General features: G+C 41.2%; 1 protein-coding gene across 2 annotated transcripts in view; it reads right to left on the bottom strand.

Annotated features, from left to right (window-relative positions):
* fgfrl1a (fibroblast growth factor receptor like 1a) overlaps positions 1–26,303 on the bottom strand; it is a 68,712-nt gene that overhangs the window by 33,119 nt on the left and 9,290 nt on the right. For both annotated transcript variants that reach the window (XM_071457424.1, XM_071457425.1), the window contains exon 3: positions 8,635–8,907. In XM_071457424.1, the coding sequence (XP_071313525.1) occupies positions 8,635–8,907 (273 nt within the window). The remainder of the gene's footprint in view (positions 1–8,634; positions 8,908–26,303) is intronic.

The raw sequence follows: 26,303 nt of genomic DNA, 5'->3' as shown, positions 1-26,303 counted from the left end.
GAGGGTGCTGAAGCACCTTGTTTCCTTTCAGTTGGACATGGGCTGAGGTTGTGAGGATGTGGTGGGTGGTTGTTAAGTGAGGAGGGGAGTGCGGACACACATCTCCCATAAGCACCCGCTCTAAGAGCAGTGAGAGTCTCCTTGGGAGGATTCAGTGATTCCTTTCACGCGTCTCTCTGAACTTTCCCTGCTTTATCGCTACCTCACGTTTGCTCACTCAGTTGCTTATTCACAAGAATTAAGCAAGAGCAACAAATTTGATACAAAAATTCTCTCTTTTCTTAATACAAAAAGGCAAAGTAATTAAAATCTGTCTAATTTCATGGAGACACGCAAGAACCAAAAACAAACTTTTCTAAAATTGGCAACATTTTGACTTAAATCAGGAACTATGTGACCAGACACTGGTGACAGCTTTCAGTACACAACAATTTTTGAAACTTTTCATGACACATTTCAGTCCCTATCTGCGAATCTTATTGAGGTTCAATACCCAGGCATACTGCCCTTCCCTCCTCAGCCCCTTCTACGCCTACCTCTTTCACTCCCCCTTTCTCCCCAAACTCCTCAGGGTGAACTCACACTGAGGAGTTTGGTCTTAATTAGATTAAACAAACTGAGGAACTGAGATTCTTTAAAGTAGCCCACATCCCCGAATATTCAGTTTCACATAGTACTTCTATTTGGGGACAGAGTGTACCTCATGATGTATGTAATAAGTGCAGTAAATGACCCGTGTTAAATTCTGCTACATTTGTTTCTTATTATCTGTATACTGTTTTACTCTGAGGATGCCCGCTTTGCCAAAACACACACACAGAGAAGTAAAGTTACACCTCATATTAGCTATGGGAGAGTTGCTGTGGAAACCCAGAGTGAAAACACGTTCGCTTCAGACCTTGTGAACAGCTGGCAGATGAAGTTAGAGTCGAATTCCACCCTGAAACTGAATTTACGAAGGCTTGGGGTAAAGGAAGAGGGGGAGTGATGGGCAGGTAGGCAGCAGGGCGACGTGTGGTGAGATCCATGTAACTTGTTCATGCTTCCACTTCTATTTTTGTCGATTGATTAAAAATAAAAAAAACTGGTAATGCAAAGTGAGAAAAAGCAGAAGCAGACATCAGCGTTTTTCCTGGTCAATACTGTGTGCTGACAGTGAATATGACTCAGCATAAATGTAGCATGACAGCACACTCGAGTGGGAGAAGCTGGAAGATTTGTTCGAAGGAATGTAGTTCAGGAAAATGAACTGAAGAGATTTCAAGCTGTAATGAGACAGTAGCAATGAAACTCTCCAACATCATCACTTGTGTCTTGTGGTGGATTTGCTCTTCAGGGTGACTCACTGCTCGGGCCTCGAGAAAAAGGCTCGCTGACTGATAGATGGCATCTCGAACGGAGAACTGAAGTCAAAGCTAGCAGAGGGTATTTAGGACCCATTAGGGGTCTATGAGAGCTTGACTTGGCATAAAATCAGTAGACGCAGGCCATACTCACTTACTCACCCACTCACTTGCACGTACACACACATATACAGATGTAAATGGAGCATGAAGGCAAATGGGAGGGGGAAGAACGAGGAGCTGAAAGACACTGGAAAGAAAAGATGCCTTCTATCAGCTGGTGGAGCAGAGGGAATACAACAACCTGAGGCATGAGAGAAAGAGACAGAGTAAGAGAGAGGGGGAGGCAGGAGAAACGACAAAGAGAGACGAAGCTGAGAGAAGGTGACAAGCTGGATGTCTAAGAAAAAACACAACTGTGTCCTTGTTTTGTACAACAAAAATAACATCCTTTAACAATGTGTTATCCTCAAGACGTTTACAGAAAGAAATATTGCACCATGTAAACGATGTAACCTGATTACTTTCGGGTTGCGTTTGCTCTGCTGAAGGCCTCCATCTTGACGTAAATAAGCAGGGACTCTCACGTGATGTATTCATTGCTTTTCTGCACGTCAAACAGCTGATTGGTCGGCGCATGTAAACAGCAGACGTATTAAATCACTTCCCATGTTGACCGCTTCCCAAACAGTTGACCTGAAATCTTCAATCAGACAGAAAAAACCCTGTGCATGTAACCACAGCTATTGTCTCTGTGCTTTCAACAGACCACCTATAAGCACCACTCAGTGTGGGGTGCTGTGAAGTGTTTTCTTTCTTTCCTCTTTAATGGAGTTTGAGTTTCAGTAGATACAGTACATACACTTCTCTTTATCCCTACGGTGTTTTGGATTCAAGTGACACCTCATCCTGTTATGGTTTCTTCAAGACTTCAATTTCTTTTCTTTTCTGTCTCTTTTTTTTGTTTCTCCAGACTTGTTGACGTCTTCAGGCTGATGCCAGGAAAGCTTTCTCTGTCTCTGCGTCCAGTCCATCTTCTTTCCGTGTCTTTGCTGGAAGTGAAACGAGGCAGAACAAAAGGATGTGGGACAGACAGCCGTGAAATGGAGGCCAGGGCCCCTGAGGAGTGTGCGATCTTGTGTATGTGCGTGCGCATCTGTATTTTGTTCACATCTGTCAGTGAGGCGTGTATGTGCGTGAATGGACAATTTTTTTTTTTCTGTGCGGTCTTGTTGCTACATGTACATAGATACAGGACATATATCTTTGTGCATCTGTTTGTGTTTGTCTCTACTGGACTCAACAACAAGGCGGAAGACAGCTTTTGAAACTCGACGCCATTTCTTCTCCCCCTGTCCCCAAATGCTACACACACACACGCACACACACACACGCCAGCATGTTTACATCTCTGTTCACCACAGTGCCACCCTGATTTCCGGAGGAACAGCTTTGTCTACCTCACTGTAAGGGCGGTATGTTGTTACAACAGGAGGACCAACAGGAACGCAGCAGATCTGATACAGGGCCTCATGGAATGACTGTGAAAGCCATATATACACTTACGCTCTCAACTCTGTCTTAATCATTTGCAACTGTTAACAAATTCAATTATTGAGTTTTGTTGAATTCTGACCAGTCATGCAGCAATTACACCTTTAAAAGTTAGATTTTTGTGAAGCTATTTCATTAATGCTGGAGACCTTTGTTGTTGCATATCAGCTCCTCGCTGTATCTGATGACTATAGACTTCCAAATCAATAAAAGGTAAAGACTAAAGGATAAATTGGAAAACTTTTGGTATCTTTTTTATCCAAGTGGCACAAAAGAAACAAAGGGAGGCACAGGAGGAGAGACACATGGAGGGAACTACAAGTGGGATCTGATTCCAGGCTTGTAAAGGCAGCAATATAGTTCAAGAGGAGGGGGACTTAACCACTCGATGATTTCTGGCCTCCACTTTAAAATAACATCTTTTTCATGTTGTGTAAATCAGGATTGAGACCGCCCTGAAAAAGAATCCCCCGTGAGGCCTCAAACCCTCAACTGAACACCAACCGAGCGGTTCCTCCAAACCAGCGAGCTGCAGCTCCAGGTTCACTCCATGCATTTTTCTGCCATTAATGGTGCATGTAACCTGAGCAGAAGAATCTGGCGGTAAAGACATTAACTCCACAACACATTCAGAAAACCACAGCAAGACACCAAGGCACAGCACAGCTGCCCTGGTGTGTCTGTGAGTAGGTGGGTGAGGTTGTGTGTGTGTAAGAAAGAGACTGGGTTATTTGAGATTGTTTTTAGGTTTGGTGCAATCACACACACTCACATTTCTCTCTCTGTGTGTATGACTCATACTAATTAGACTGCAAACCTTGGCCACCTCTACATCCTCTCCAGATGAGGCACCAGATATCTCAATTAAAAACGCCGAAATTTGAGAACACAAAAACAGAGGAGGTATCAGGATGGAGGAACTGAGGGATAGAGAGAAGATGTGGGTCTGCAACCTGATCTCATGTGTTAGTTTCTGGCCGGAAGACAGCTGCAGTCTCACACATGCAATACAGTTCAATGGAAAAAGAACAAACCTGAATGAAGGAGCACAAATCACTTCTAAAGAACTGGATGCTGCTCAGTCTGAAATAAGAGCAGACTGAAGCAACCATCTGAAATCATTAGGTCTGCGTGCAACAGCACACTGAATTCTCATGACATACTGAGCTGTGTGACGTCAGGATGTCAGCGTGTATTAAGTGATCATTTATTTTAGTTGAGTTTAGCAGTGCTAGTGAACTAATCCTGGCACAAACCCACAAAGCTTTATTTCAGAAAATGTACAACAGAATCATTTTTCTGACACAATCCTCCCCCAAGTCCTGTCTTGGGTTTATTTTCCATTTGTCACGTTTCATCTTGCGCCTTCATTTTTCTCATTTCAACATTCATTATATATCTGCCGCTTGATGAACATTAATCACCTCCAAGCTCATTTATTCAAACATTCATTATGTCTATGTTTGTTTCTTTGCCTCTCTTTCCTCATTGTTCTTCAATTATGACCAGATGTCAGCTGCTACGGTTAAAATGCCTAAATCACCACAAATAAGCACATCAGTCACTTAGGACCGAACCTGCGCACACACAAACACACACACACACACACACACACACACACACACACACACACACACACACACACACACACACACACACACAAACATGATCATAAAAACTCAAAACATTTTTACATCCACGTGAAAATGTAGTAAAAGCATGGCCAAATGCAAGCAAGCACACACATACACGCACGCCCACATGTTGATGCTCACACACCGAAACACACACACACACACACACACACACACACACACACACACACACACACACAGCTCCAAACCGCTTCCTTCCTTCCTTCTTACGCACAGCTTCCCAACTCTGCTCCAGACACGCTCCCATTGTCATCACATCTGGTTTGAACTATAAATTTTCAATCATTCATCTGCGAGGGGGGAAACATTTTCAGAATTTCATACAAGCGAGTAGGAGAGACAGACAGCAGAGGAAAAGAGAGAGGAAAAAGAAAGAGAGATCAAGAAGGAGAGTGGGAGGAAGAAATGAGAGCTCTCCTGGCGTTCAGTTTTTGAAGGACACTGAGTTTTCTTGAGCAGAACAAAAAAGATATCTTTTTCAGTTTCACTTTACTGGTGGTCCCATAAATCGGCGCACACCAACGCATACATACACATGTACACAAGCTCTCAGATAAACAAGCACACACACACACACACACAGACTATTTACTCATGCAAACATTTGCCAACCCACACACAATAAAAGAACAAATACTTCAAGGAATCCTCTAATTTCCCCGGCCAACAAAAGCCTTCACAGAACGCCTCTCCATCACGTCCAACCACTGGGCAGCGGTACAGTGGACGTTTTATGGCAATCAAATGCTATTACGCCCTTGAAAAATGGGAAACTGTGAAAATATTGATACAAATTAAAATGCGGTCAGGGAAAAATGAGCCGTCCGACTGAGGAAGGAGGAATGAGGGCTGAGATTGAGTGCTAATAGGAAAAAGGTGTTAAAGATACTTTGGGTTAGAAAGTGAGAGGGAAAGACAATAAGCCGCAGGTGTGGGCTCATTACTGTGAAACGGAGCGGTCATAGAATAATTACCGCAGGACCACACAGGAGAGGAGCGGAGATGAAAGCAGAGAGAAGGAGGCAAGAAGGGGAGGAAGTGAGGAGGCAGAGCAAAACAACAGAGAGAAAAACACTGCACCAAGCAGAAGAAAACAAGACTGCTACGTTCAAAAAAACTCCTCTTTTCCACCTCGTAATGATCAGATGAGGATGGGCCATCACTTCTTAGTCAAAGACATCTGCACTCATACATGCGGCCAGTACCCTCATGCTTTGGACATCATTACTTATGCAGATTGTTCCAGCTATGTAAACACTGCTTCCCATGTGAACTGCCTCTCCAAGGAGATGCTGTAGCATGATTCCTGGCTTGAATTACAGGGAGGGGTCATCTTTGAAGGTTAACCTGGTGGAGCGCAAAGTATCTCTGGGTACCATTTGTGCAGTCCAGGAATGTAGTGATGTAGCTTCGTATACTTGTGCAGCATGTGAACTTTGCTTTTGTATATTCATCAGCTGCTTGCAGTTTTCTTGAAGCTAGTTGGAGTTTGACATTGGTGTAAATCTTTTTTTTTTCATTTTCTGAGGAAAACTTTTGACCAGAATTTGTGTCATTTTGGAGTTTTCTAACTTTTCTACATTTTTCAATAAACTATTAAGCACATTAGGGTTCCTTATCATTACATTTTTCCCTAAGGACTCTCATATTAAAGGTCATGAGTCAATCCTGACCCTGGAAACAACTATCTCACCTCAATCTCTATTTAGTAGCTCTTCAGGAGCTTTTGTTAATTTCCAGCCCAGTTGTCATGGAAGATGAAGATTTTCATCTTTCATCGAGAAATGCAATGTTTTTAGAGAGTTCTTAGAAAAAATTGGTAAATTTAAACATCTGACATCTGACACGGGGAAATATCCATCCAAGGAAGACTGTGACACGACTGAACGCTCCAGGACAGCTGGTACATTAACTGTGAGATGAATTTGTTTAGTCAGCTGCATCTATATTGCTGGGGGTGCATAAAAACATCCAACATTATATCTTATACACGGTTTATAAACCCTCTTTTTAAATCTGTGCGTGTACAGAAATTTGGTGGTCATCAGAGAAATCTTTGAGAAATGAATTCAAAGGCCTGATTTTTAGGGTCCACAGAGATGAGACTAAATGGACTGACAAACTTGTGTGGATTTGTCATGTCAGTTGTCTCTGAAACATGTGTATGTGTGTGCAAATGTGAAAGTTGAAAGTGAATGAATGGGACAGTGAATGAGAGAGAGAGAGAGAAATTGAGAGAGAGAGAGAGAGAGAGAGAGAGAGAGAGAGAGAGAGAGGCAGCAGCTGTCTGCATGGATGACCTCAGCAGCAGCTGTTGCCCCCCTGCCCCGCTGCCCTCTGTATGCCAGCCCGCCTTTGAAGTTCAGGTCAAGACCGATACAGCTTCAGATCACATACCGATAATGATTTTTGGAGAATAAATATAAATACAATATATACATTTTTACTAACAATATGCCACGTTATTATAGGATACAAAATGTATTTTTGCAACTACCACTGAAGTGTAAACTTGACATAAACCAAAAATGTAATTTCAGGGATCAACAGGAGAAAAAACACTTTTGCAGTTGAAGTGAGAGTGATATCTATGGATATATATGGAGAAACCTTAACAGTTTGAAACACAAAGAGTGTAAGAAAATGCACAACAACCAGTAATCCACAATGTGATTCAGTTTTCTGCCAGCAGTACTTCCTTTAAGATTCCCACTTTGATTTAAAAATTATGATGTTATACTATTAGCTTGGGCACAATATTAAAAGATTTATAAAAACACATGTATCATCAACAATCATTAAGACACAGCAAATATCAGCTGGTAATATCTGTATCGGAGCATTTTACTCGTGCTCGTCTTTGAAGTGCCGATGCCGGGCAGAAAGAGATGCTTTAGTCAGATTCTCTGGAAGGCAGTGCAGCCTTAATCTCCCTGTTGGCATCTGCTCTAGTGACTGAAACCTGACACACACACACACACACACACACACACACACACACACACACACACACACACACAAGCAGACTTAAATCTGTTCATGTGCACTGACACACTGTCCTCCCTCAAGGTATTTTGTTTACATGGATGAGAGTTGTGGGAAGCAGCTATTTGAGTATGAGTATAGTCAGAAACACACACCTGTACTTGAGCAGGAAGGTTGTCAGAGTCCACAGGGTCACAGACTACAACCACCACATAACAACTCTGTGTTTCTACAACTGAGACAAACACATCAAGATGCTCACAACCAGACACACTGATGACTCAGCCTTGTGTGTGCAGAACTGGAAAATGATAGCGTAGAAGAAAAAGATCAAAACACAACAATGTGTCTCTCATAGTGACATCTAAATCAAGACACACACAAAAACGTGACATTCTGCGATACACTGACGCAATGTCCTACACACAAACACAGAGCATCTTCTTTGACAAATGCTTCATTCATAGTTATGCAGAAACACACAAGTACAATCACTGTGGTCACAAACACACACGAATAAAAACTCAGACAAAAGCATTGCTTCATTGTCTGAAGGACTATACAGGCTTTAGTTCTGTATAATGGCCCCACCAACCTAACCTGGCTAATTATATCCTAGAGAAACTCACAGAGCAGAGTCAATGGGCACAAGTAAGCACAGAAAACCACAAAGAAAGACCAACATGAAAAATAAAGACAGAAAAACCCTGTGTAATGGAGACGAGAACATGTGAGTACAGATGCAGAATGCAGACTCAAATTAAATTAATGGAAAGAAAGAAAGCGAGGATGAGAGAAAACAGAGCAAAAGAAAATATATTGTGATTGAATTTTTTTCATCAGTCTGTCATCATACAAACACACACAAACACTCTTGCAAAAAAAAAATACACAACTTTGCACTGCTTCAACAAAAGCCTCATGTAATTTTCCTGCACAATCACAAGTCTTCCTCAAAAATAAAATAAATATCATGTGTCTGGTAGATTGTGGTTGAGTTTGTTTGAAGAATGTTTTTTTCAGTACTGGTCCAATGTATTCATGTTTTGTCAGTGTGTACTGGTGTCTCATGTCACAGGGACATTTTCAGTACTTACCTATAACGATGAGTGTGTAGTTGATGTTCACGCTGCCAAAGCCGTTGGTAGCCTTACAGATGTAAGTTCCCGCGTCGTCGAGCTCCACCTCTTTAATTCGTAGAGCGTGCTGTAACACCCGGAACCGTGTCCAGCCGCTGTGGATGTTGCGGCCGTCTTTGGTCCACATGATGAGCGGCGGGGGGTCGCCCTCCACGGGGCAGGGCAGCTTCATGGTGCGACCCAGGCGGATGCTCTGCCGGTGCGCCACCCGCTCTGACACCCTCGGGGGACCTTGACGAAGACAGAAAGCATTTTTCGGGTAAATCAATATGTTTTTTCACTATCCCTCCAACACGGTTCTTGTCTTCTAGTTACACAAAGCTTAAGAAGTCAGATTACTACAGAAAGTGTAAACAACCAGGTTTCTTGAGTGCACGAAACCTTGAAATATTTCATGTTTGCTTACAGAAAATTGAAATTCTTTCTGTTTACAGCAGCAACAAAATCACTGATGATATATTTAAAATTTCCATTTTCATACTTCTCATTGACATTGCACTGAGAGATAACCTAGATGTGAGTGGTTTCACAAAGTACGGTTGGCTACATCCCCAAAACAAGAAGCATGTTGAGAGATGGAGGTATTTTGGTAGGAGTATATGTGTCAACAAATTCAGGATCAAGATTAGGATGACCTCTCATAAAACATATTCTCCTGACATGCCCCTATCTTCAAGTTTGCACCAACACACTTCACTGACATTCTCACCACAATTTTCCATCCAAATAAGGCATGAAACACACAGGAATTATCCTATAACCTTTAGTAAGCTTATAATGGCTTAACAAAGAGACAAAAGATAAAAACAAAATCCCCTTGGAGCAAACACAAAACCAAGCAGTGAGTTTAATATCAACTGAGATGTCGTGTTGAGACATAAAATCAGGTGTGACCTTGGCCACTCAGTAGCTGCTCTACCATGAAACTGCACACCAGAAAAACAAAGAGGGGAGGAGGAGCAGCCTGACCGGAAAAGATGTGAGGAAACTAAAATGAGATGGAGACAAGTAGGGGTGACGGAGAAATAAATAGGGGTGAGGGGGAAGAGAAAGAGAGAGGAGGGAAGGTAAGGAGAGAGGAAGGGAGGAAATGAAGGGGATGAGGGAGGATAGAATTTAAGGGAGTATGTCTAAGGAGAGAAAGGGAGTAAAATATGGCCGATAGGAGAGGAATACAAAAGAAAGACAAACAGGAAGATAGAGAGATGGGAGCAGGAGGGATGTAGGAGTTAGCAAGGTTCAGTGCATAGTCAACATCCCCGTTTGCCTTCTCATTACTCCTTTTGGTTTAAAACAATACCCTCCAAATATAGCACGAAAAAAAGATAATAGACCACAATGTAGCGAACAAAGTGTCCTGACACACTACAAAAGGCAACTGTATGGAAATCCATCAGAAAACAACCCCCTTCAGGTCACGTCCTGGAGGTTCAACATTTTAAAGGAAGGACAAAGGGTGATTCATGTTAACAATGTGCCTGATAAAGGCTTATCTAGCTGAATGCATGTCGTCTGATAAAGAACAGAAACACATGTAAACGTGGCCTTAAATATAAACATTTGAGGTTTGGTGCTGCCTTATCACAGCCTGATGCCAGATATTGCGTATGGAGACCTTTAATTTGTCCTTGTGAAAAATTGGTTTAATAAACAGTTGCAGACACGTTTGTGCAGAAGAGAAAGAGAAGCTGGGATGTGAAGAATAGATGGCAGGTCTGAATAACATCACTAGTGTTCTACTGCAGCTCTAAATGACAAAACTTCAATGTCATCAATAGAGATATGGCATCCCTAATGTTCTACTATAGCTCACAATGAGATCATTGGAGCTCTACTGTATCTGACAATCTCATCACTAGAGTTATGGCATTATAAGCGTTCTACCATAGCATGTCTCATTTTGCAGTCTTCCCTATTTACACTTGCTATTCTGAGTGCATACGTTCCCACACTCTGCAGGATTTAACAGGCTTGTATTAGAGAAAGGCCTTTATTTCTAATTCCTCGGTTTGATATAGAATTGGTCATAGCAGTATGTTAGTACAAAGCCTTGTTTTGATTCCACTCTTGTTAAAATTAATTCAACACTTCCTGTAACTTTCTCAGATTAATAGCCCTCTAGCGTTTCAGTGGACAGAAACCTTTTTTTCCTTAACAGGGCTTTTATTGCTGTGCTGCAGTAAGCATATCATCTCATTTCTGGTCATTGGTGTTTCTGTCGTTTGCATGCTATTCAGATCTGCTAGTTTCTTTAGCTTAGCAGTTACAGATGGCTACCCTCTGTCCGTCCCACTCTCCTGCTCTCTCTTGCTCAGTGTCTCTTATGTTTACTTGTTCCTCAATTTAGCGATAACAGTACATTTAATAATAAATGCAGTTTATTTGCCATAATGGAGGCAAATGCTGCCTGGGAAGCCTGGGCAGTTAGGTGACTGCAAATAACAAGAGGTGCAGCCCTAAACCCTAAGGTTCACACCCATACACAGTATAGTCCTGAACTAGGTTTTTACCCTGTTTTGTTTTCAGCTACATTAGATAAGTGCCTCAGGTGTCTAACAATCTCCTGACTGAAGGTCACTGCCATTTCTGTTGTGAGCCTTGCCACAGGTCTGGAGAGAAAGGCTACGCACTCTGATGTCAATCAACCAACAGGTGAAAAACTGACCCTATGACACACTTTGAATGACAGCCTCCTAATTTTGTTAGTAGTCCTCTGTACACTCAAGCTGTAATGCACAGTAAATGTTATTCTTTAGCATTTGCTCTTTTAGGTATCAAAGAAAAAACAAACTATTCCCGGGAAAAAAAACTGATGACAGCAGAATTTGTCAGCATTCACCTGTATGTATTTTTACTTTTTTGCATTTCCACAGGAGGAAGTAGGTAGTCTTGTGAGCATAAGCAAGCGTAGCCACCATGGTTTCACCACCTACAGGGTTTGAGACTTAAGACTTTAAACTTAAAGCAAAGTCTTCACATCACTGGCCAACACTGTCCAACGGTCACCAAAACAAAGCAAAGCAAGGTTCATTTATCCTGTCCAGTGTGCAGCTGCAGATACAGGAGATGAATAAGGTGACTCAAAGCAGTATAAATTAAAGTGATTATAAGAAGAGCCAACAGTTACAGTATTTTCCAAATATTTGCTATCACGGCAGGCTGTTGTTTTAACAGGAGACTAGAAGGTGGACACAGTGATGGATGGATGGAGGTGAAATGTGTTAAAAAGACATTAGTCACATGGAGGTATTCACGGGAGCCTCTCCTCCTCCGTTCTCCCTCCTTCTTTCTCGTACTTGGATGGGGTAATGCGTTCGCTCAGCTGTATGGCTTTCTCATCAGGGGCCCGACAGCTCACTCGCTCTCCTTTTCCCTACTCTCTATCTCTATTTCTTTCTTTTCTCCAGCTAAGTGTGGTTATTCATCCCTTGCTATTTTGTTGCTATTTCCCTCATTTATATATCTCCCTGAGCACATAAATTATTTTTCTTCTTTTCTTGCTTTAACTCCTGTTTCCTGTTTTGTCTATTTTGTCTACACGTTCCATTTCCACATATTTCTTTCTCTATATCTATATTGTCCCTTTAATTTTAATTTTCTTCTCTTTTCTTCCTCCGACAGATTGAAATCTCATTCCCCTGAACTCTCACTACTCCCCTGCTACCTCTCTCTGTCTTGCCCATTACCCCTCACTTCCTCTTACTCCCTCCTCCTGTCCTCTCTCTCTCCCTGTCATCACTCTCACAGACCTCTCTGCCGCTCTCTATTTTGCTCTCTTACTCCCTGCTCTCTCTTTTCTTTTTCATCACACTCATTCACACCAACATCTTTGGTCAGTGCCGTATTTCTTCGTTCTCTCTGAAGTGATTTACTGGTCTCCTGCCTTTTTCAGATCAGCACACACAACTTCAGCTTCATCAGCCTCTTCCCCAGAGGATCACAGGAGCAGGACCTCTAAATGAACCTCTCAACCTTCGACAGTTAACCTCTCCTACACTCTCCCTCCTCAACCACTTTTCTTCCTCCCCTCCCTCTCTGGCTGATCAAGGGAGCACAGTTTAGCAGCCTCCTCTCCTTCCTCCCTTCCCCTCCTCATCGTTGTCCTCCTCCTCCCCTTCCAGGGTCCATGACCGAAGTAAAGTCTAAATCTGTCTCTGGGGGTGAAGCTGAAGCGAGTAAAAGATCTATTCTTCTCTTTCATGAAACATATGTGTGTGTGTGTGTGTGTGTGTGTGTTTGCGCATTTCTGCATGTGTACAGGTCCTTCTGAACATATATGTGTCGCTGAATGTTAGTTGATGTAAGACAAATGCAGGTTTGCCTGCATCTTTGTATTTGTGTTTGTGTGTGTGTGGGAGCAAGAAAATTGCAGGGCTTTAAAACTACAGTCTGTGTAGTCCAGCTGGAGCTTATGGCACTCCCTTGCCTAAAACTGACTTCCCATGACAACGTAAAGCACCTTGAAAATTGTTTGTCTGCCTCCAGATGCACACATACCATGCACACCCTCCTTCCTCTCTTTCCCTGTATACAGCAGGGGGTGTGTAGGCTGGTTATATGTGCATGCCTGGTATTATGCTGCCTAATGACAGGAAAATACAGCCCACATCAGACATACACTACTCCCACAGAGGCAGAAACTTCCCACTCTGAACTGCACGTCCTCTTGCATGAACTGAGGGAGAAACTCTGAAGGCCAAATAAATCAGTTCAGACATTCTGATCTCTTAGCACTTACACTCAAAACAACTCAACATGAACTGCTTATATGGTCATCTTGGTTAAATTAGGCTGTATTTGGTGACTTCTGAGAACAAATAATATCAGTGAATTTATTTTCTGCATGGTGCACGAGTGTCCAGCATCAAAAGAATTTCTGGGGAGGATTTTTAAAAGGACTTTGGCTGATCTACAGGAAAGAAAACCTAAAAAAACCTTTTGATTAATCAACCATACAGTATAGTATAGTATAGTATATTGTATATACTAGAGTAAATCAGTGTAGTATTGTGTAAAATATAAGTAAAATATAAATATATTGTGTTTTGCAGTAAAATATAGTCCAGTCTAGCGTCAACATTTTCAGACTAAAGCATCAGGTTCTTAACCTGGGAAAGTAGTTTGACAAAACAAGTCTAACTCAAGGTCCACTTACTAGTTTTTATATGGACTTTCCATTTAACCAGTTAATTAAAATATTATTAGAGGAAAGGTCCTACTCTGGTCCAGTCTAGCTGTGTCCTCCATTTCAGACTAGTCTAGACCAGACTCGTTTATTTATGTCTGGCTTGGCTCAGTCTGGACTAGCCCAGACTGGAGAGGTCCTATACTGTCCAGTGCAGTCCAGTCTACTCTAACATAAGTCAGGTCTGGTCTAACCTAGTTTTGTCTGGGTCTAGTAACGGTTGAGCAGGTCTACTAGATTCTCCTGGCTTGGTCTCATCTAGATTAACCTGCAGACAATTCTAATACTTTAGACTAACAAAACTATTGTTTCACTTATCACACACTTGTTTTTATTGCTCTGGCCTACAAACACTACCAGCACACCTTTGCATTAGCAGATGTAACCCTGTAGAGTTTTGTATGAACTCAACAGTTTTACTGTGTTTTCTTTGGTTCTCTATTCTGCATTCTTCTTTCACATTCAAAGACCACTCTCAGCTAATGTTTGATTATAGTGGTGTTTAAAAAAAATCAGACTCACTAATGCCTTTCCCAGACATTTCCAGGAGTGAAATTTTCTTAGATGAAGAAAAATGAATGCTACTGTTGGCTGGCAATGAAGGATTTCTAACATACTTTACATTAGAGGGAGAACAATTAATACCTGCCCTCTATTATACAGACACATGAAATCAGTTGAAAAACAGTTTCAGCAGCCAAATACTTACATTTTTCTAATTGCTGAGAAAATACCTACTAAAATGGTCAGTTTTTGTGTTGCATATTTTGACAACATGTGACAACCGGGACTGCTCTTTATGTTTTGGTTCTGCATCCAGACTTTGGTCTTTTAAGCCCCTTAACATTCCACCGGTCTTTGAGTCGGATGGTTCTGCAGAGTCCAACACAACGTTGTTGTTGGCAGGGAAGTGAGACTGGAGCTAGAGGAGAGAGCCGAGGAATGCTTTTGATGGAGAGCACTTAACAGCGGGACACAGCGTTGATGTACTGTGCAAGGTGGAGGTGTGTGTGTGTGTGTGTGTGTGTGTGCATGCTGAGCTATGTGTCACACTGTATTTCTCGTAAGACTAAAGCACCGCAAGACAAGCGGGTTCTCAAGAGGTCATTATTATCCAATCAGTTATAAAGTAACATTTACCTCTTCATTTCTATTGTGTGCTCTTGACTAAGCTGAGTTTATGACCTGGCTGAATGAAGGTTCACCCTTTCCACAAAGTGCTTCGAAAATTTGTTTGTGCATTGTTCAAATTACACCAATACACGCAAGTCTGACATTTATGCAATGCTTTTGCTGAAACCCAGTAATCCCCTGTTGTTACTTTTCTGTATCTGAATTCTCTTTGCAAGCCTGGATCCTGTTACCACTCTCTAAATTGACTATGACCAGTGGGATTGCTTGTTGCGAAATGCCACATTAGTTGTTGGTTTTTTGTTTTATTTTTCCTAAATCAGGCTGCTTACACCGACAGAATTAACACCCAGAAAAACTTGTCTGTCTTCCTCTTCCCTCTCTGTCACTGACATTAACACACTCAAACACACAGGGAGTTACCTTTCTTTGTCCCGAGGCAACAGGCAGAGTGATGGGTAGGTACAAATTAAGTTGTCTTCCTCTGCACACACACACACACACACACACACACACACAAAAAAAACGTAACTACACTGACACTTTCTCATTTTGACCCAGTCACTTCCACCCCATCAATAGGTCAACTGCTGCTTGTTACTCTGTCCTGACAGTTAACACGAGGCCCGAGGCTGGATACTCTGACATCACACACACACACACACACACACACACACACACACACACATGTATACAGATAAAACCCAAGGCAAATCATGCAAGAAAAACTCACAGCGGCCAAAAAAAACTTAGAGGAATCTGCTGAGTGGTTGGTATGGCAACCTGATCCCCTAAGCGACTCACACCATCGAGAGTGCACACACACAAAGGTGTCACACCTTTTTGTAACACATTTTCCCATTTGTTTTAATTAGATATTTTACGGCCTGTTAATCACCTCAGACCTTCAGGAGAAATAGAAATGTGATTTGTTCTCTTGCTCTTTCTTTCTTCCCTTCTCCTTTCACTCTCTCCATCTTCACCTCTCTGTCCCCTTCCTTCTGCTCCTTTCACTGCAGCCTCTCTAATAACTGGTTGTATTGTTCCACTTTTCTTTTCTTCTTGCTCCTGCACCTGTCTGCTTTTCACCAGAGGAAAAACCTTCCACAATCGGGATTAAGAATGAGAATCAAGGTCGTTATTTAGGGGAAACCTACCAAACAAGTTGCTATGTTAGAAAAACTAGGAGGAGAAAACTTTAGCTCCCCACACTCCCCTCACACATACAGACTGTGCCCTAAATGGCCCCTACCACACAGTCACGCTGTTCCTTCCAAAAATAAAGACCAGTGTTTAAATTTCATGTTAATGTGCTTTGAAACCAGCAGTGTAAGGTGCAAAATGTACCACAGACCTGTCGGGTTTATACTTGGCAAGAGCAATAAATTTGGTCCATTTAGGTTCTAGCCTAAAAAAAAAGCAATGAATCATTTTTAATGACACACCCCACCCAAATGACTACAGGAGAGAAGATTTATGAAAGCGATTAATTTATTTAACTGAGGTAAAAGGAAACTGTTTTAATGGGAACAATTTGCCACTCTAAAATCTCCACATTTATGCACTGTGGGAAAAAATGTGTAGATTTGGTTCTAAAGAATTTACTAAGACCTAATGTCATTCTTTGAACAAGTCATTGGTGCAGTTACAAGATGAAGCTAGCTCATGGCTAATGACTTAGGTTCATGCGTACAGAAATATATTTTCAGTTTTGAAAGTCAGATTCATTAAAATGTTACAGGAGGTAACCTGCCTGGTCCAAAAATAAACGCTGCGGTAGTTGCATTTCTTAAAAGAAAGACGGAGGGAACTCCAACACAGGGAAGTGGGAACATGGCTTTTAAGGAAACTGAGACAGAGAATATAAAGTTCTACAAACCACCAAGAACCTGAGGGTGGACTGAACCTAGAACATTCTTTAAAAGCTTATACTGGGCTTTATAAAGACCACATCATGCACTGTACACACGTGTGTGAGTACAGAAACAATTTGGGGTCATTATATAAAAGCAGATTAAGGAAAGTGATGAAAGGACAGTGAGGGAAGAGAAAGTACTTCAATATGTGAAAGATAGTAGAGAAGAAAGTTAAAGAATGGATTCAAGAAAAGATAAAGAGGAGGAATTAATCCCCACAATCACCTATCTGCTAACATTTGAGGAGTTGCAGGCTGGACAAGGATTTTTATAACTACTTTCAATAGAAACATCATGTACTTTTCTTGTAATACGTTTACATCCTGTGAGACATAAAGAAAAAAAGACTGACAAGGCTGCAGATGTCCTCAGTGGTCCATTCACATCTTGCAGTCCTGACTTGTTTAAAACTGATCTGCTAGTTACAAATGAACGAAGGCACAACATGTTACTTCAGAGGGGAAATTAGATTTTACACTGTTTGACAGTGAGCATATTAAAATGCCACACCTGTCTCCGGTGCTGACAGAGTGTCTCCAAAGCATCCGTGAGACCTGATGAGGTGTGTTTTACATTATGGATCAAGTTATTTATACACGTTTTGTGTCTCAACTCCCTGAACCATACAGCATATGGTATATATGTCAAGAAATAAAAAGAAGACTGCCTGATTTTTTTAAACTGAACAGGGAATTGCTCTTGCAAACCTCAATTTAGCCAATCACCTTATAGCTACTTCAGCAACAGGGCAAACAAGGAGGGGAAAAAAGTGAGAGACTGGAGAATGGAAAGGCGAACAGCAAAAAGACTGAATATCGGGGCAAGGAGGCCAGCTGGGGCTGAAAGTAGGTCAAAGGCCATAACTACTATTCCAGTTCAGTGTGTGTATTTGTGTGTATAGTATGTATGTGCGTGTGTATGTGCATAATTCCTAGCTGGTCAGTGTATGGAGGCTGGGGACTGGGTTACATTTTAGGGCAAAATAAGACCTGAGACAGACGGGGAGCAGACATCCTGATCCGGAGCCACTTACCAAGAAGTATGACGGTATACAGTACTAAACTTACTGCCATCTTTTTTTTTTTTTTTTCTATAAATGTAACAGCCGTTTAAGAAAAACTGCCAGTCAAAGTTTGCAGGTTTTACAGGAAAGAAAAATCTCCTATTTCTTGCTGTATGTATTGTACTTACGTATTTGGTTTACTACTGTAGTGTTCTGTCGGCTGAATACTGAATTTAAGTTGATTGCAGCTGTGTTTAGCACTGTCGCCCTCAGGGATGATAGAGTATATCTTCTCTTCAGACAAATTACATCAGGAAACTGGTGAAGGACATGTCTGATTCTGTTTGTTAGAGCAGATCCAAGTTCTGCATTTAAGGTCTAACAGTTAAATACTGCAAGTGAAACATTTTTACACACAGGGAAAATTTAGACATGCAGATTCACTCTAGCCAACCTTCACACACTTGTTCAGATGGAAAGTCTCACAGCAGGTGTTGTTATATGTATGTGAGGAGTCTGAGGTCAGGGTCAATTTACTTCAGTATTCAGTCACTGTCAGTTTAGAGTCACCAGCAGTGGACACAACTTCACAATGGCTCACTGAGATGGACAGTGGCTGACAGATAGTAAAATTTAAATGTACCTTTCGTGGTAAACATTTTAAACATTTACATTTAACTGCACTATGCTGACCTCTGTCCATTGTAAATGCATCTGCATTTGCATGGTAAATATATTTTGCGAGTACTGTGTGTGTGTGTCTGTTTATTCTTTGTGTGTGTCTGCAGAGTGCCTCATGCCTTACAGAAAGGTAAGACAGTTGGTGCAAGATAAGAAATAGTTAACACTTGAGTGTGTGTGTGACTGTTTGTCTGCAATTGTGTGTGTGAGAAGCACAACGGTGTCCTCGACCTAACTTTTATCAGTATTCTGGAGGCAGACACTGTTACTCATTAACGGCAGTGAAAACACACACACTCGCGCCCACACACACACACACACACACACAAATGTGGACCACTATTAGTCATTTTGAAAAGAACAAAAAAGAAATCAAAAATTTTTATTCAAGGTTTTTTAATCATAATATAAGCGCAAAACTGCTTTTGTAAATTTATTTGAAAAATTGTCAGATGGGGACTTTCACCCTGTATTAGCACTAAAGGGGCCAAAAGTAAGCATATAATTTATAGCGATATATGCTACATGCAGTGTATATTAGCTGCTATTAATGAAGTAGGCTAATAGTGGCCACACACACACACACACACACACACACACACACACACACAGTGCCAACACCTGCTGTGTTGCCCTTTAGTGATAAAGAGGTGAATATTTGCTATGAGCGAGTCATATTGACATTACACAAGGAGACAAGAGAGAGAGAGGGAGACTGATTTTATAAGCCTCTGAATAGATGGAGTTGGCTTCCTGGCAGTTAAATAACTGCAGATAAAATATAAGTCAATTATGAAGGTCAAAACAACAGGCACAGAGACCTTTGTGGTGTGTGTTTAATTAACATAAAATGTCTACAGTCTGTTATTGTTTGTTTGTCTACTGCTGCTCAGCAGCGTTGGAGGAAATTAATCTGAGGTCTAACAAGTTACTTTAATTTGTTACTTCTACCAAGAACAGCAGCAGCAACAACAAGTGACTGAACATTAAAAAAATACATTTTTTATTTCAGGTAATTTGAGTGCTTCAGTTAGTCATTAATTAACTGAAATGTAGCAATTCAGATGTCTAAGTATCTTTACTTTTTAGCCATATTTTGGCCCAGTTTCAGACAGACATATGGACATTTTTTTACCTGCATCTCACCAAATCAATACTTATCAATACTGTGTCATCGCCTAAGTAACCGTTGCCTCTATCTCCTCTGCTTTTATTTCTGCTCCCTCTGCCTTTTGTCCCTATATTTATGATTTCGTAAAAGAGGTTTGACCTGTTCTTTTTCAGATGACAGATTTCAGTGTTAACAGATTGTTAACAAAGACAATAAAATAATTTGACTAAATAATTATAACACAAACAGGAAGAAATAAGGACTTAACAGACTGAACGTTAAGGACATGTTACACACTCGTGCTACATGTGATAATCCAGTCTTCCTTCTTTCTTCTTCCTTCTTTCTTCCTCCTGTATTTCCAACTTCCCTCCCTCAAATCTCCTCCTCCACCTGTGTGTTTTCTGGTTCATTGGGTGGAGAGTTAGACATTCCAAGTATGCATATACTACATAACACACACACACACACACACACACACACACACACACACACACACACGCACACACACACACACACTCGTGCCCCCCTCCCACATTCCACACCAATCCTCAGCCGTGACTAAGTCCATTTGTTCAGCTCAGGTCACTGTCTCATCTTAACCTACTGTGTGTGTGAGAGGGAGGGGATTAGGTGTGTGAGTGAGACTGTGTGTGTGCATTTGTGTGTGTGTGTGTTTGACTGCATATCCTTAACCTATATCTCTTTTTGTTGACAAACATCCAAATGTCTCTTAAAAAGGGAAAGAAAAACAGCGAAATGAAGATTCAACAGTCCTGCTGATGTATCACAAAAACCTCAAATCTGAAACCTTTAACCTTTAAAAAACAGTGGCAGTCACCTCAGAGAGTCCTTGATTCACACACGGTTGTGAACCTGCACACTTACATCATATGCACACCAGTAAAAAAGGTGGAGTCTAAGCAGTCTTTATGGCAAATAAGGGTAGGTAAAGATGGGCACTATGACATTACAGAGGCAAAATTGAGAGTTTCATTTACAGCAAAACTTGCCCAACTGTGATGATGTAGAATGACAGCTGAGGGGTGGTATCTATGAACCACATTTGACAGCATGTGATAAATTGTACTAACATTTATGAAGATGAGAATTTTACAACTTGAATTTAAAGATTCATCCTTCATCCACTGAAATATATGAAACATGTAGGATTTACACATAGATAAATTGCCTAGAGTCCTGCTCCATATTCATCATTATAAGAAGCAAAAAATATTCATCGGTTGAATCATTCCTTAAGTGTGTGTGTCCTGGTACATACAGTATTTCCCATGATGCATAGGGTAAGCCAGGAACAGAGCCTGAGAATTGTTGACTGAAACACGAAACACGCACACAGGCAATTCCTTAATACCACCTGAAATGAATCAGTCATCATGTCACTTGTAGCTGTCAGTATGCACTAATCTCTGTCTGCCTGCCTCCCTCATGTTTTCTTCATGTCTTGTTCTTGTTTTCCTCTCATCAGTCTGCATATATGTGGGCGTGAATGTCATAATTACAGGGGGAAGAGCAGAGGACCTATGTGATATTACCAATCCAATATACTAATATAATGTATAAACTGTCCAGTTTAACAGATGACAACACAACAAACAGGAGATTATGGTTGATGCCAAACGTGTTCAGTCTAATCAGGGATATCAAGTGAGAACACCTGTGCAGGTGAGCCATGGGCGTGCAGGGGCTTAAAGTATCACAAGTCAAAGTCCTCACGCAGAACGGGTGCTTTAGAGTGTTTTATTGGTACTGAGGCTGCAACTAATGATTAGTTTTATTAACTAGTTGTTTGGTCAATAAAATGTCTATCCCTATTTCCCAGAGTTCAAAGTGACATGTTCAAATGTCTTGTTTTGTCCAATAGACAGGTAAAAACTGAATTTTGAATTATAGTTCATGAAAAGATGACATTTTGGAGATACATGGGTGTCACTGGACAGCAATGCTAAAATTATAATACGTTTCAGAACTTCTGAATTGTACTTAAGTGTTACTTTCTACCACTGTGACCTACATATAGTTGCCAGAGTAAACCAACCTTTTTTTCTCTCTCAGCTACAATTTACCACATGTAATCCAGTGTGGTTCAAGCTGCACACCTAAAGTCCTAAACCTCCAATACGCCACTGATCTGAGAGCTTTCCTTTCCCCCACCTTCTCCCTTTTCCACAATGTCCCACTGCCGCCCCTAAAGCTCCGCCAACATAGCAGTTAAATCCCAGAAAGCAGCCCATAAGTACCTTTGTTAATTACATGTGGAAGAATAGGCCTGTTGTGTCCCGATGTGATAATGGTGCCAGCATAACAGAAGGATTACCTCCAGATAATACGTATGCTGAGCTGACCAGTGTGATGAAGGGCCATGTAGTGGGAAATAATTAACACAGCTAACTGGTCTACAGGCCTTTCAGCGAGACGTCAGCACTGTGCGCTTACTGGCAGGGGATTAATGTCCTGGGTTACTTCACTGCAGCTGTAACCAATATCTGGTTTGTAATTGTTTTTGTAATTTTTTACAGATCTGGTCAATGTTTTGCCTGTAACTTTGGGAAAAATGCAAGAAATGCCAGTCATGCCATTCTCTGCTGTTTTTCAAATTATTAACAATAATCAACACAGGATGCACTGTCTACTTTGGCTGCATGTAAAGTCCCGAAATACTTGTGCCACATTGTATCAGTACACACTGTCTCAGTCTAAGGAATATGAACTATTGCTTTATGGCCGCTGTCTATGAGCTGTAGTTCTAGCTCATAGTAGACATTTTTTCACATTAAAGGAATTTCAAAGTCAAGTTAAAGTTATTTATATAGCCAAAACTCACAGAAGTGCTTTACAGTCTGTACAGCATACAACACTGTCTGTCCTCAGACCGCTGATTCCGATGAGTAAGTACTCCCAAAACAAACCCTTTAAAGGGCAAAGAAGGAAGAAACCTCGGAAAGAGCAACACAGGATGGATCCTTCTTCCCAGGATGGCAATAGATATTGGATGCACAAAACCACAAAAAAGCCTTTAATTTTTGAAGGCGAGTTAACTAATTCCAAAATGAGGTTCACTAGCTTTTCACAATCTGCACAGTCAAGTTTCCAAGATTTAAAGCCAAGTGCACAAGGTTCAGATATAGCAGATTTGAATCTAAACCCACAACATTCAGTCAAAAATGACTGCTTTTACAGAATGATAATGCCAAGACACACATTTAAAACCAGATTCACAGTACTTCAAGTGAAATTCACTTCGAGACAATCTATATCCACAAACTACAAAGACAGATGGCAGTATAGTCAATCAGAAGTGCTTGTCACATAGTCAAATAGCTTCAGAGTACTGCCACAAAAGTACAGAGAGCCTTTTGAAAACAGAGCTTTCTCTCCAGTCTATGGCAAAGCGACGTGAGTTTAGCTGCTGAGGACACAGCTAAGAGGAGGAGAGCATCATGAATTAGCCATGTCAGTCCAGTTACCTGTTACTGATGAAGTGCATGTCAAAACCCTTGGAAATGGAAACAGTCTGTCAAGTACAGACTGTTTGAAAATGTGCACCATTATTTCCACATTTCAATGATGATCACATCTCCCTCTCTGTGACAGTTGGCTTTTCACTCCATTTAAAAAATAAATAAAAAATAAACAATAAATGACAACATGCATTAATGTAAATCTTGGACATTTTGAACTGATATCATACTTATTTGATGATGAAAATAAATATTCAGTACATGCCAGATGATAAAAATGTATTTCTTTGTCTGCACCAGTGTGTATGTCCCCACCAGAGTTCCCATCTTGCTGAACCCACCCCCACGTCTCTCACACTCCTCTCACATTCCCGCTGCAGTATGGATTCCACATTGACAGCTGGCACTGGAGAAAAAGACGAGCAAGTTTGTGTCTCCTCATGTGTAGTGGTTTTCAACTTTGCACCATGTTTTAGTTTCTGTGTTCTCAGTCTTCACGCAAGACATGCCACAACAAGGAAAACCAGCCCAAAACAGTTTCTGCTTCCACTGTGATCATCTAAATAAAGTCCCTTTAAAACAGACTTTTCATGCATTTCCTGCTTTAGAAGAATAAACAAAGTACAGAAAAACAGGAATAAAACATGATATTGTCAAAATCTTGGAATATACCTTGTGAATCCTGTAACTGTAAATCTAATAATGCAATCTTATATGATCATATGGTATGTATTTATGAGATCAGGTAAAGCATGTATTTGTTTTGTGCAAGCAAAAACAGTGTAAGTTTAAACTGAGATAAATAAGAGGTCAACAGAACAAGCACAATATGTCATTGGTAAAAGCTACAGCAACGGCTTACAAAAGTATTTCCTAAAGCTGTCTGTCTTAACATCCTGCCCCTGATCAGCCTCCACTTCCTGGGGTTGAAGGTCATCTGAATGTCTAATAAACAACCAGTGTGAAGAGAGTGTGGCTCACTGTCCACAACATGTCAATCACATTGGTGGTATTTTTGGGTTTAAGGTAGTCTTGTGTTTCTGTCCTTCTGTCTATCACAGGCAATAACACACACACATACACACAAACACCCCCCACCCCCCCACCCACCCTCCAGAGCCAATCTGACAAGCTGAAGGCCAAAGAAAACAAGGGTTTGTGTCTCCTGTCCCAGCGATCACCTTTCAACATCTCATTTGTAACGCCATCAGGAATAACAGCTGGAGACTGTGTGTATGTGTGAGTGTGTGTGTGTGTGTGTGTGTGTGTGTGTGTGTGTGTGTGTGTGTGTGAGTGTGTGTGTGTGTGTGTGTGTGTGTGGTTGGTAGGTGGGGGTTAAAAAGGGGTTGGAAGGGGTCTGGTTGAAGGGTAGACAAGAGGGAGCGAGAGAAACCAGCAGAGACAAAGAAAGTGGCAGAGGAATTAAAATGTCAGAGAGCGAGATAGAGAGTGACAAAGAGGAGAGACAGATCAGACAGAGGGTGTGATCTAGAGGCAGAAGAGTTCAGACAATTAGATGACTGACACTCCTGCAGACCTCCCTGTAGACTTTTTTACTATTTAGTTTCAAAATTTCAAAGAAAATTGTTCCTGACGATGACTGATGATTATCCAAGGTGCCCTGGAACAATATTTCTGGAAAGTTCCTGGTTCACCCAGGTTAAGGGACACATGTCTTCTTTATACATACTGCTTTCTGCTTTGTGTTTTTTTTATGATGACTTCTGACAGGCAGATTAAGGGAACCCTCTAAAATCCGAGCAAATATACAAGTCATTATCTCCATAATAGTGTAAATGTATTAATTAGTGTGGTAAAACTGTTTCTGACATACATGCAAATGAAGTTATTGAACTGAGACAAAGAGGAGATAAAGAGGTGAAAGCAGAGTGTGTGTTGTCCTGCGGGGTTCCTGGTGTGTTATTGCAGTCTCCTCTGGTGCTGGCATGTGCTTTCTCTGACCCTACCAAACCCCCGCACACACTGTCCCCAAGCCCTCCCTCATCCACTGGCTGCCCTTTGACCTGCAGTGCTGTAGCGCTGACCAAACATACCCCAACCCCACTGAGACCACAATACAGCACTGTGGCGCCACGACCCACACAATACTGCACTGTGCAAAAGAGACACAGAAGCTGGGGAAGACGGGGTAAAAGAAAGAACATATGTATCCGGTCACATTCAAAGGAAGGAAAAAAACATCTCAATTACCTGTGACAACAGATGTCTACAAATACAACTGCAAAGCCAGATGTCCCATCTTAGCAACAACATATACAACAAGAAAAAAAGAATTTTCTGTGCTACATCACAAGAAATCATGACAGACAATGCACACACACATATGCTGTGCGTGCTGGTGTGATGGGATACTAGACATTGACATTGGGAAGAAAGAAATGAGAAATAATTGAAGAAAAATTTACATGCCTTTAAAGAAATCTTAGATGTTCATGCACTCGCTGTTCCTGCATATACTGTGTATGTATGTATGCATATCTGCTGTGTTTGCAACCCTGTTCTCACAACCGTTTCCCTTGTTCTGGCTTTTTTAAAAGATTGTCTTTATGTTTAGACTTAATGCCTTTAACTTTTAGTACAGACTCATGCTATGCAGCTGAACGTTGTTCAAACGTGCAGAACTTTACTTATTCTAGAGGAGGTCCCAAAGGTTTCAGAGATACCAATTATTTCAGGCTGAATCTTAGAGAAGTATGAATTAAATGACACACTACACATCAAGAGTGTTAAATTAGATGTGCAGCCATAAAAACAGGGAGTCTTGAGTTCAACATCTCACTCAGTGTAAAGATCATGTAGCACGAAATGAAGAGTTGGATCAGGCTGATAGAGAATAAGTGATACTGTCAGACAGGGTGGCGCGGGATTAATTTTCCAGTCTACTTCTGGAGAAGGAGAAAACTGTACATTAAGGGATTTAAAATTGTTGCTCTTTATCCTTTGTCTCTCACAGTTTCCAAAAAGCCTTCTTCTGCTATCTCATCTCCTCCTGTTTCTTTCTGCTGCCCCCTCTCCACAAACACACATCACGTCTTCACATCACTGTGACACACCATCAACCCCCACAGAGAACGTCCAGACAACCCCATTACTACCC

This window comes from Trachinotus anak, unplaced genomic scaffold (genome assembly GCF_046630095.1).
Source record: "Trachinotus anak isolate AG129_WGS33_773 ecotype Australia unplaced genomic scaffold, CSIRO_AGI_Tana_v1 ptg000021l, whole genome shotgun sequence".
NCBI lineage: Eukaryota > Metazoa > Chordata > Actinopteri > Carangiformes > Carangidae > Trachinotus > Trachinotus anak.
This window is presented reverse-complemented; position numbering and strand designations above follow the sequence as displayed.